The sequence below is a fragment of the Pelobates fuscus genome, chromosome 13 (assembly GCF_036172605.1).
Source record: "Pelobates fuscus isolate aPelFus1 chromosome 13, aPelFus1.pri, whole genome shotgun sequence".
Lineage (NCBI taxonomy): Eukaryota > Metazoa > Chordata > Amphibia > Anura > Pelobatidae > Pelobates > Pelobates fuscus.
Genome location: NC_086329.1, coordinates 26,249,698 through 26,262,680, shown reverse-complemented (window position 1 = coordinate 26,262,680; position 12,983 = coordinate 26,249,698). Strand labels below are relative to the sequence as shown.

Here is a 12,983-nt window from a genome sequence, read left to right as displayed (position 1 = left end):
GTGTCTTTGTAAGAAACCTCGTAGCAATTCAGGGAGTGTAGCTTCCTTCAAATGCTGTGGGAATATCCATGCACAATTACACTTTCACGCAATATCTATACTTTAAAAAGGGTATTGCAGGATGTACTGGTTGTGTTAGAGTCACGAGAGAAGGTACCATTTACAGTTCCTCTGCAAAGATGCAGATAGACCAAAATAAGACATTTTTTTTTTCTCTGCTGGGTGAAAGCCTGATCTGGAACAAACAGCAATAGAGATTTATGGGCTACATTTAAATTTGCTTTTGGAATATACAAAAAAAATTAATTAACATTCACCCATGTACGCAGTTTGTTGGGTACCAAGTTACTATTTAATGAGTCCCTTTTACTCCCGAAATGAAAGCAAAAATCCAATTAGCATGGTTTCAGGAAATGTGTCTGCTACAACACCTACCAATCTTAGCACCCAATATTCTCACTAAGAATCTTCCCAGTCTAAGGTGTGAAAACATCTGTTTAGAGAGATTTAAGGAACATGTGAATAACTGAGGTTCTCTTCTGTTCTGTTTCACAGTCACTGGGGACGCAGTACTTCTCTCATGAAATAGCTAATGTACTTACAACAACACTGATAAACACATAAACAGTTGATCTGCAAAGCTTTCCTGAGAGCGGATTGACTAGAATAAGCCTTTTCAGAATATTAGAACGGCATACATCTAAAAAGTAACTGTTTGACGCAAGATAAAATATATGCATTGTCTATGCTGCCGGTTTCCAAAGCTGTTAACTACCAATAGTCCAGATTCTATTCTCCAGTCTTAAAACCATAACCACTGAACACTGCTGTAAATTGTTATAGTCCCAGAAGTCCCCTGGTGCCATCCCACAGTAAGGAGTCTAACTGATATCGAAAGGTTTGGCACTTATGCAGGTCCCCTGGTTCTGGTATTTTAGGTCTTCTCAAATTCGCTAAAGACGAAGTTCCCATTCTGCTTTAACCAGATTAGTTTTATCAGTTTTGTCCAACTTTTGAAATAATTTAATAATTTTGCTGGAAATTAAGAAAAAAAGACTAGGTATATTCATTGTCACGTCTCCACAATTCCAAGTTTTGCCAACATCATTTGGGCCCTCCCTTCTGAGGACATAGAAAATAAATATCACTAAAGTGTTTTCTTTAAGACTGCCAGACGTTCTTTAGGTCACAACTAGTTACGTCCCGTTTTGTGGCCATTATCCTTGTTTCCATAACAAATATCTATAAAAGTGACAAAACTGGGTGACAAACTACGGAATACTTGCTTGCATATCACCCCCTTTTCCCTCTGGTATGATCGGACGAATGGTCCTTGTTTAAAACCACAATTGATTCTACACTTTGTAAAAGCACTGACCATGAATAAAGGATATAAAGTTACATAAAAAAAATTATTCGCCTCTTCTGACTCCAGCAGCCATAATGGAAGCTAGCCGCGTGCAGCCCATCAAGCTCGCCCGGGTTACCAAAGTCCTGGGAAGAACAGGATCTCAGGGACAGTGTACCCAGGTTCGTGTAGAATTCATGGATGACAGCAACCGCTCAATCATTAGAAATGTGAAGGGGCCTGTCCGAGAGGGAGATGTACTCACACTTTTGGAATCTGAGCGTGAAGCTAGGAGATTACGCTAACGTGACTGATTTTGCTGTGCTTGCAAAGGATGGGTTTTGGACAGACAGGAGATACCCAAGGGACAACATCTTGATTCTCTGACTGTTAAATAAAAACTTAAAACTGTTAAAAAAAAAAAAATCTTCATCTCAAATTCAGTTTAGGCGTCTTTGCATTTTCTTTTTGCGTAACACCCTTACACCCTCAAAGTGTCAGAACTGCTTCTACTGTGGCTGGGGGGGGGGGGGGGGGGGGAAGGGGGAGGATTAGATATAAGTATTATCTGCTTCATCCTGGCGTTTAGCTCTTCATGCCTTTATCTACCAGGAGCTGCCTCGATATTAAACTCTTCTGTGTAGCACCTGATGGGAAACCGCAAACAGTGGAAACACATCATAATACTTTGCAACTATTATACATAAGACATGATAGTCCCTACTTTGTTTTACGGCAGCCTTTCATTGTGTTGGCATTTTCATTGAAATTCCAATGCAGTTTCTATGAGGTTTTCATAAGCAAATAAAACAATTAGAGCCACAGAGAGCAAGTCAAATCCCATTATCATTACATTAACCCAAAGGAACGAGAGAAGGAAACAATGTTTTGAAGTCCATTGAAACAAGTAACAAGTTGGTTTGTTAGCATGTGAGGATCAGGTGGTACCGGTATACACCAAGGAATAATCGATGGCTGCAGGGTGTGCGAATCATACCTATATATTTAAAGAAGTGACAGCTTGGCCGCTATAAGCTGTATGAGTAGCCTCAAGCATGTTTTCTCATTATTAAGCTACTTGTGGCCGTGTGTACACACAATGCAAGACTGTGTATTCTGCTCTATCACCGAGTTACTCCAACCCTTTAATAAAAATGAATAAAACTGCCCTTTAATTTACAGTGCCCAACGAGGCATTACTATTAGCCCCCCGGCCTCCCCCCACTCCCGTTAAAACCTGTGAAAAGACGTTTTATCTGACATCCAGCGCTGGCCAGGTAAAGCTTCCGGCGCTGATTTGCCATGCCCCGTCCTGACGTCATCCCCTGCATTGGCTTCCCGTAATATATAGCACTCAATATAAAATTCTGGTTCTTGCTTTCAAATCTCGACATAATGCTCCTCCTACCTATCTATCCTCACTAATACACAAGTATGTCCTGTCGAGGCCCCTACGCTTTGCTGAAGTCCTGCGTCTATCCTCTGTCCGTACTACCACCTCTGATGCTCGCCTCCAAGACTTCTCTAGGGCGGCACCGTTCCTGTGGAACTCGCTTCCCTCCTCCGTTAGATGCTCACCCAGTCTCCACTCCTTCAAAAAATCATTTAAAAAAAACTAACTTTTTCACAAAAGCATATCAATTAAACTGAATACTATTCTACCAATCTACTTCCCTAATACTTCTTTACCTTTTGTGTCACTATACCCCATTCCCTCTAGCATGTAAGCTCATTGAGTGGGGCCCTCAACCCCTCTGTTCCTGTGTGTCCAACTTGTCTGGTTACAACTACATGTTTGTTCGTTCACCCACTGTAAAGCGCTACGGAATTTGATGTCACTATATAAATATAATAATAATAATAATAATTCCGGCACTACCACGGTCCAGTCACAGAGAAGCCTGTGATTGAATCGTTTCAGTGACTCAGAGAGGAAGGCGATTGGGAGGGAGACCGGGAGGGCTATTTTTATTAGAATTTAAACAAGTACCCTATATAAGGAGCAAAGGGAGGCGGGAGGGAATGCACAGTGGGATGGAGGGGAAAGAAATATTCTCCTTGCAGTCACTGTGAAGATTTAATGTCTGTTGCCAGCACATTTATGACAGATGTGAAATATGCACAGAATTGACATGAGGAAGGCCGGAGCAGAGTTCTGGGCTCCCCAAGTTTTGTGAGCTGGAGGTCCAACTAGTCCCCAGGCACATTTCAAGTAATTCTGCATGTGCAGTATTACAAGCAGAAACACTGCACATCTTGCCTTTTACCACCATGACCACTTCAAATCACAGAAGTGGTGATGGTGGTTGGAGTAGCTATTTGAGGAGAAGCTACAAATTGTATCTGAAGAAAAATATACTCATTCCATGCACCATAAGTACTGAAGCCTTCTGTAGTGTTTATGGTACCAGGTATGTCCTGGAGTCCTCCCATGTTTTAGTAAAGTTTGTCAACTTACCTGGGTCCTGCTGGGGACCTAAAAAGATTGATTGATCTACAGAGCTGCTGGGCCATGCAGAACCATGCTCACTGGCTGAGTGTGTCAGTTGAGTGCTCGTAGTCAGTGAGTGTAGTCCTGGATGAATGGAGACATTTGGTTTCTCCTGCAGGAGGTTACATAGCACCCAAGGCACAAATATATTTTGTCAAACCGATGCCCTAAGGGGAAATCCAGCACTGCGGGAGGAGCTGCTCTATGCCACCCACCCACCTCCTCCCCACCAGCTGTCACCGAGAGCTACCTCCTTCACCCCTTGGAGTGATCCTGCCCTGCGGGAGGGAGTGCTCTATGCCACCCCGCCACCTGTCACCCAGGGCTACCCCCCCTTACAGTGAGCCTGCCATGTGGAAGGGTGTGCTCTATGCCACACTGTTGCCTGGCTAACACCCCTCCCCACCCTACAGTGCCTCGGGCCTGAGGGACACCGGGTGTAATGGATAAGTTACTTGGAGATTTCCTTAAAAAAACAATGTTATTGCAGATTCGCTCTCAGTAACATAGTAAATTATACAAACCAACTCACGCTCACATGGGAGAGACCCAAACACATCTTCTCAGAACAACACAGGGAGCTACAGTAACAGTACACAAACCCATTCACAGTCACACAATAAAACTGAACAAATCCATTCACAGCCACACAGTACATCACACAAATCCATTCACATCCACACAGTACATCACACAAATCCATTCACAGCCAAACAGTAAAACTGCATCAATCCATTAACATCTACACAGTAAATCACACAAATCCATTCACATCTACAAAGTGAAACTGCACAAATCCATTTACAGCTACACAGCAAAACATACAAAACTGTTCACAGACAAATTGACAAAGCTCTACAAGTAAAACGATTTTTAAAAAAATAGTCAGGAAGATTAGGGGCCTAAATTTCATTCTACACAATTTCTGAGAGTATTGGATACGTCTTTAAATCACTTATCAAAAAAATAGTAACATATATATATATTTTTTTTATGAATCTACAGGTTTCTGCGTTACCAGCCTATCAGTAAAACACTTTACTTTGAATGAAGATTAACATATAATTGTATCAGCCCTCTTGAAAAGAACATTCAGTTTAGGAGCATTTTTTAATAAACCCGTCAGTGAGTTTAATGAGTGCCACACGTTCTTTCATGTTCCCTTATGGAGAGGCACTTGAAAACCGGACCCAGTAAGTGCCTTATTTTGCATTTACTTTCGTTTACAGCTTTTCCAGTCAATGTTTCCCCTGAAGATACTCTCTAATAATGCCCTGCAGTGTATTGATCATAACCAGATCTATTTCTGTGCCCATCTTCCATGAATTATTGATTTCCTGACCTCCCATCCAAGCGCTTGAATAAAAAGGGATATTAACGCAAACAATGTAAGTGCTACATATTGTGAATCAGTTGGAAATACACCACCCTGAATGTGTAGCAACATTTGAACTAAAAATCCATAAACATCTAACTGGAAAAAGTAAAGAGGTGCACAACAAAATTAATAAAATAAACAAACATTTTTAGTCACAAAGAACATTTAGAAAAAAGTGGCTATAATTTGTCTCTCTTTCTCCCTTCTCCCTAATCCAGCTTGACTCTACTTCCTCCCTTCCCTCCCTCTTGTATATTGCTGTACATAGTTCCCCCACCTGATTCACTCGATTTCCAACCGATGTGAGGTCACCGTTAACCCCTTTGTATTGGCCTTTACTCAATTTCAGCATATGCCATACACACTGCCACCACCATCCAAAAGCTTATTCTACTGGTCGCACATACCACACACACTCTTACGTTTTACCTTGTCCAATTTTTTTTACCCGTTCTTATGATGTCAGGATTACATTGTGCAGGTTCCCTGGTAATGGGGGCAAAGAGTTTAGTAACAGTTCACCTGGGATCCTGACGAGCTCTCCTGGGTTGACTTCCGGTTGGGAGCCGATCCCATCGCAATTCATTGGCTGAGAGTCACCTGACTGCTCTCGGCTAATGAATGGCACACTGCTCATGAAAATTTGCACAGAATCGACATTAGCCAGCCCGGAACTATCTTTCCAGAAAGGCTATTGACAACGCCAGTGACGATTCAAGGCGTGGAGTTACGCCTCCGGAAGCAAAGGGGATGAACTCCGTATGTGCATAGCTTAACACCGAAACTTTGCAGATACAGACTCCAGGCACCATGACCACTTCAAAACACTAGATAGGCCGTGGAGTTTCAAGTAATCCTTTAAGTAATGTCTTCTAAGGAGGATCACATATCTGCAAAGAACACATACAATTCTGACAGCTGAAACCAGTTCTGAGTGCATTTTTGAGATGCCGGTCACTTTCACAACACCAGGATTCGAGCACGTGAACTTACTCTTAGCTATCTGCTAACACATGATATATTTACACAAATATATACAAAACACAAAATAATACATACAATGGCTATGACACATACAAGATTTTGTTTTATAAAATAATAATAAAAAAGAGAGTTTTCCTGTAATAGAGTGCAGTCTATCTTCAGATTAAATTACAATGTTACTATTTGATTAATACATTTTCCTAAAGAAAAATTAACAGTTGAACCGGCTGGCTCATTGTATAGGCAATGACAAAATGAAGAATCCTTTTAAATACAAGAAAAATAAATGGTACAAAGTCCATGGATGATTTAGTCGAATAGCAGATAAACGTTGTTAAACTGAAGAATATTTGTCTGATACTTGCTGCCATGGATACCAGAACATCTTATATAGTGCACATACACAACCAGATTAACAAAATCCACCCACGCATCTCTTCTGTACTGACCCTCACCTTGCATATCGGCCCCAGCCAGATCAGTGACATCACTCTTGGGAGAACAGTTATCGCCCAACATTCTAATCGGAGATTCTATTCAAGTACTGGTGAATGCATCATATAACCCAACGATGGATGGCAACCTTCATCAGAGCAAAGGGCTAATTCACAATGGGGGGTTTATTACACACACACACACACACACACTAAAATGTGTAGAATAAAATAAATGCATCTTATTCAAGCAGAGAGGGAATAGCCACACGTTTTAATAACTGAGGGGGGATTAAAGTTTAGGAAAGGCACAGCAGTCACATGAAGATAAATGTATCACTTAATCTCAAATTAAAGTCACAAAAGGAACAATCTGAAAATGGAAGTTATTTCCCATAGAGATTTTATATATATATATATATAATATAATAAATAGTACGTATATCTATCTACACACACACAATATACCTAATTAATATATGTATAATCTACTAATCAATGTTATGTTTTTTTTTTAATATTATAGAAAATTGATTAGTAGGTTATACATATGTTAATTAGGCATATCCTAGTATTCATTATTTCAAAGCATGATGATGATGATGGGGCGCAAAATGACTTAATATATAATATTAAAAACATAAAGGTGCCCTATACATTGTGAGCTATCAAATCCTAATGAATATATAGGGTGTGTATTGTGTACCCAAGGTTAATTAGGACTATGACAGTGCGCAGTCTGGCAAAACAGTGCCTAAAAGTATGGAGGGGTAATAAAGGTGTCCAAACCTGGCCCTCCAGCTGTTGATTTACTAGAATGCCCAGACTCCTCGCCGGTTGGCTTGGAATTCTGGGAATTGTAGTGCACTGACAGCTGGTGGGCTAGGATTGGAGAACTATGCTCTAGTACAACTGAAGAGAGGTTATGATATTGGGGCTTTTGTCCACTTTCAACCATATCGCAACCCAAGAGCTTTATGACGTGTTTTAGGTTAAATATAGGCTTATTCAATAAACCAGGAATCATTCGGCCAGGGTATCATAAACTCTAAGTCAAAAAAACAAAAACAAAATGAAAAAAAATGTTAAATTCCTTAGACTACTTCTTGTTTACTAAACAAACATGCATCATTTAATTAAGCCAGCCATATAGATCACCTTTAATTTAATAATATCAGTCATTAATCATTTTAACAGCGCTCCCAAACACAGATCTATATACTGTCACTTCACTGAGCAGTCGAAAAAGTAAATATAAAAACGATCTGCTCTAAAATAAGTCTCAGTTGAGAAGATTAGCTCATTTAGCAAAAGCTGTGCATGGCGTTCATGCAAGGAAAGGAAGTGCGGTTCTTAAAAAGAATAAAAATAAAATTGGGCTCCATTCCAGTGAGATATAATTAGAAAGGTGGACCCTTACTTAATGTTGGTGCATAGTATTAATGTTTATATAGAACTAGTGAGGAGACACGGCTACATAATTAGAGATTTTATAATAAGGACAAGAGCTGTGTGCATCAACTTTCACCAGCTGGTCTCCAAGGATCATTAATAGTAACGAGCGTTAAATGACCTAATCCAGTCCAAACAGAAGTATTAAAGGTACACTGTAGGCACTTTCATTTTATTGAAGTTGTCATCATGCCTGCAGTCCTGCCACCCCCTTACCTACCCCTAATAACCCGTAGTACACTAACTAGAGGGATTGGAATCTTAATTCCCATTTCTCATACTGTAACATGCGGTGATGTCACACGCGCATGCACAGTGCCTGCATGGTCAGCCATGGACAATCATTGTATTCAATGATTCTCTATGGCAGAATCTTAGGTGCATTGTGGCAAGAACCGTGCATGTGTCTAAGGATTGGATTGGCTCATCATACTGGAGGCTGGCCTCACGGATGACATCACTGGTGGAGGAGGTAGCGGCAGCGCCGAGGAAGAGTCTGTGCTGGAGAAAAGGTGAGCCATTAGTTTTAATTTTTTATAATTTTGTTTATTTACTTATAAATAGGGGGATACCTAAATGACAGAGGACATCAAGGATGTAGTGTTAGCAATACAGATATGTAACCCTAACGTTGCAGTGTTTATTTAAGTGGGAAATCATGATAGAGGATAGCCCCATTTATGTTTTCTTGGGGGCTGTCCAACAAAGTTTGTGGCACCCCATCTCATTGCATATCTTCAGACGGTGGAGAGTAGACTTGTGCACTCGGTTTCAAACGAACCGTTATTTGTACAAATTTTGGGTGATCTGCAATTTAACAGAGATCTGTAACTCTGAAACACCATCTGACGGAATTACAAAATAAACTAAATGAGGAATGATCAAGCGGTTTCAGTGGTTTTGCGATTCCGTATGAGGTTACCCCCCAGCTCCCAAAACAAATAACATGATTTATGGGGGAGGGGGGTGGGAAGACAAAGAGGATTGAAGGTTAGGGGACAGCCTATCACAGAACTAGTGAAAGGTGACCAATACAGGGTGAAAAAAACTTGATCAATATTTATACCATATGTATATTTTGCCCATTTTGGTTTGTCCAAAATTTTTCACATGGACAAAATTCATCCAAACCGAAACGTCACGTGGACAAAACCCAAATCACACAAAACAAATTTTTCCATGGACAAATGGATTCAGACGGACCACATTTTTCTGCCATGTACAAGTCTGATGGAGAGTTTTATATGTACAGATCATTCTACCAAAGCTCCTACTGTGGTGGGTTCCAGGATATTCTATCAGAGCTATATATTTTACAGTACATCATAAAAAACACACAAGGAAAGAGTACAGTTTATTACAGTCAGCAGCAAAGCCAAGAAATAATGGAGGCCATCCCCAATGAATATGTGTTGTGGAAATTAAAATAATATGTGCAGCGTCTCTATGAACCAGAGATCCAATCACAAATTAACCCCTGTAACACCATGAGATAGATCCCTGAGACCATTCATGATAAAAGGAGGTCCAACAGTAGGACAACCACTGCAGAAATATTCAAGGTATAAAAAAAGAAGGTATAGTTAGAACGGAGATAGTAAAATATGGAACATCAGCTGTAGCCAAATACATTTTCCACCAGACACAAATTACAAGGAAAAAAATATATATACCAAACTGAATTGTGGAGGTCCATTTCTGTTGGAACCTAAATTAGGTGCAGAACATATATTCCATACAATGGTAATTAATTCCTCCTGATCCCATGTGTAATCCCATCAAACTTGATCGTTATTACTCAATATTTTTCCTACAAAAGTTCCTCAGCCAAAAATGAAGCCCCACCTCCAACAAGCAAGCACTTCAAATAAAACATTTTCTACAAAACATCAGAAACTACTAAAATCCTAGCATTCACGAAGTACCCACGGGATACATATACACTAAAACGAAAAAGGGAAAATGTTCTAGAGTGTAAGCTCTATGGTCTGTGGCTGACTTAACTGTCTGATGTGCAGTTTCCAATGTTTATACAGCTGTAAAATATTAATTACAATGCAATTTCCAACGCACAATAAAACAACATTTTCAAGGATTGTTTTAAATTTAAACCATTATGTGGCAATCAGTGTTGCACATAGAGATGGGCTGGAACAGAAAGATTAGAATGGTCTTGTAAGAGAGGCTGTTGCACATTAGAAAAGCTCATTTTATTTTGTAAGACCTCTATAGAATTCTAAGACCCACTAATCAGATGTCTTAATGCTGGCCTTATTTAATTGGGGGGTGGGGGGGGTGGGGGGGCTATAAATAAAAAGGAGGAGTTACATAAACATGTAACTACATGTATTTTACAGCAGCAGTTTATTAATTTACGCCAAATATTATTTGGATTAAAAGGATTTCTTAGTGAAAGTTCATGGTGGGCTAGCAGGATGATACATTAGAGAGCTTTTGGCTACCCACTTTTTATTAGACTGCAAGCTCTCAAGGCAACCCAGGCCAAGCTACAGTAGGGGCAATGTCCATAATGAGGGGTTATCTATATGGGAGAGTCCTGAATTATTTGGATAAGATGGGGTAGTCCTGAGTCTGCATTGGGAGGGTTTGTTAATTTTATATTTGGGTGTACATATACAGGCTAGAATATATTCATGTGTACATGATGGACCAGTGAGGTGTGTACCAGTGGAATGGGGGGGCATGAAATAAGGAGATAATTAGAATATTGTCCAGGCTTTCTGATTATTATAGTATTAGATGTTATAAAGGATATGGAAACACAGATTGTACATGCAAGTTGTAATGTATGCATTGTGTATGGGCCATTGATGTGTGTATCAGAGTGATGGGAGTTATGACAGAGACAAGAATTGTGAAATATTGTGCACAGTGATGTGTGTATGAGAATGATGGGGTTGTGAAGAGGACATGAATAATTCGATATTAGGCACATTGATGAGCGAGAGAGCGAGAGAGCGAGAGCGAGAGCGAGAGCGAGAGCGAGAGAGCGAGAGCGAGAGCGAGAGAGAGAGAGAGAGATATGGGGTTGTGATAGGGACAGGAATAATGATGTGTGTATCATGTATCAGAGTGATGGAGTGATGAGAGTTATGATAGGACCAGGGGTAATGAGATATTGTGCACATTGATGTGTGTATGAGAGTGATAGGTGTTGTCATAGGGGTTATGATCGAGCCAGGAATAAGTAGATATTCTGAAAATTTATGTGTGTATGAGAGTGATGGAAGTGATCATAGGGACAGGACTAATGATGTGTGTAGGAGAGTGATGGGTGTTATGATAGGGACAGAAATAATGATGTGTGTATGAGAGTGATGGGGGTTCTGATAGTGTCAGGAATAATGATGTGTGTATGAGAGTGATGGGGGTTCTGATAGTGTCAGGAATAATGATGTGTGTATGAGAGTGATGGGGGTTCTGATCGTGTCAGGAATAATGAGATATTGTACATACTGACCGACTTCCCCCACCCCCACCCCCAGCCCAGCCCATGGTAAGGTGCTTTGACTTACAGCCTCAGGGCTACTCCTGTCCTCTCTGTGCATCTCCTGCCTCCCAGCTGCCCTGCTCCTGGCTGGGAATCTGCTGGCTGTGGCTGGCCGGGGCTTGCTGTCCTGCCATAGGTAGTAGAAGGTCCCCAGGATCCAGGCTACAGTCAGGATGGCGATGGCATTAGCCCGGATTCGTCTCATGCTGAGAGCAGGATGGAGGGATTTAAATGAATGGGGGAGGTGAGAGAGACATTCTCTGCCTGGCTCTCTGTGTATCTCCTGCTCTGTGATGCTCCCAGATCTCATCCACTCTCTCCTCCTCTCACTCTCTCACTCTCTACCTCCCTCTCATTCTCTCACCCCTATCCTCCCTGCCTCCCTCTGCTCGCTCTCTCTCCCTGTCTCTCTCCCCCTGTGTTTCTCTCTCTCTCTCTCTCTCTCAGCTGTTTGTTTTAGCTCAGTCCTGCAGAAATCTGATCCACCTCTGGGTCCTAATGTCCACCCAGATAAGACCAATGGGAAATTAGGGAGTGGAACCAAGTGCTTTAACCCCTTAAGGACACATGACGTCTGACATGTCATGATTCCCTTTTATTCCAGAAGTTTGGTCCTTAAGGGGTTAAAGGCATCTAAAATAAACTAGTAAAACTTTCATTTATTGGTGAATTCCAGACCACCATCTACATAATTTTACAATTTAATTGTAGCTTTCCGATAAATTAAGGGAACTCCAATATGGAAACCCTATGAGAAAAGAAAAAAACTCATATGTATGGTTATTCGCTAAAGTCAGAATTCTTGTAAAAATTCTGCAAGTCAGCTATGCTTAGCGTGACCAGATCCAATATGTTTTCTGGGACAAACATCATGTATAGGTATTGATGGGCAGCAAAGGAAAAGGGCTGTAGAAAGGGCTGTAGTATGTAGAATTCAGAAGAAGGTGTATAAGATGAAGTAATTAGCCAGTGAAGAATCCTGCAGAATGTGCATTATACATGGTGCAGGGCAACCCTTTTCATAAATGTATCAAAATGATGTGTGGTCCTGAAAACATGGTGGGTCTGCTTCCAGCTTGGCTATTTTGTCCTTAAAATGTTACACCTAGCACCATGACCACTTCAGTGATTTAAAGTGGTTATGGTGCTTGGAGTCTGCATCTGCATACTATGAAACACTGTACATAGGGAGTTTGCTTCCTTATTTACAACTCCACCTCCCACCACATCAATGGGAGGTCATTAGCCAACCCAGAACAAGAATTGTGGATGGGTAATGTCAATTTGTGCTTATTTCAATGGTGTGCTAAGAGCCCCCAGCTAACACTCTCAGCCAATGAATGGCCAACGGGATCAGAGAATCACGACAGGAGCCTCGGTGCACA

At 40.9% G+C, this 12,983-nt stretch overlaps 2 protein-coding genes across 2 annotated transcripts in view; one reads left to right on the top strand and one right to left on the bottom strand.

The window, feature by feature from the left end:
* GALNT16 (polypeptide N-acetylgalactosaminyltransferase 16) overlaps positions 1 to 12,019 on the bottom strand; it is a 61,685-nt gene extending 49,666 nt beyond the window's left edge. The window contains exon 1 of the mRNA XM_063439170.1: positions 11,624 to 12,019. Within this exon, the coding sequence (XP_063295240.1) occupies positions 11,624 to 11,908 (285 nt within the window). The 5' untranslated portion in view covers positions 11,909 to 12,019. The remainder of the gene's footprint in view (positions 1 to 11,623) is intronic.
* LOC134582489 (small ribosomal subunit protein eS28) lies at positions 1,426 to 1,774 on the top strand. Its single transcript, XM_063439126.1, has one exon. The coding sequence runs from the start codon at positions 1,444 to 1,446 to the stop codon at positions 1,651 to 1,653; it is 210 nt and encodes a 69-aa protein (XP_063295196.1). The 5' UTR covers positions 1,426 to 1,443; the 3' UTR covers positions 1,654 to 1,774.
* Positions 12,020 to 12,983: the final 964 nt, after the last annotated feature.

What these genes read in the sequence shown, in the direction of transcription:
- LOC134582489 (XM_063439126.1), top strand. Translation starts at nt 1,444, where the DNA reads ATGGAAGCTAGCCGCGTGCAGCCCATCAAGCTCGCCCGGGTTACCAAA.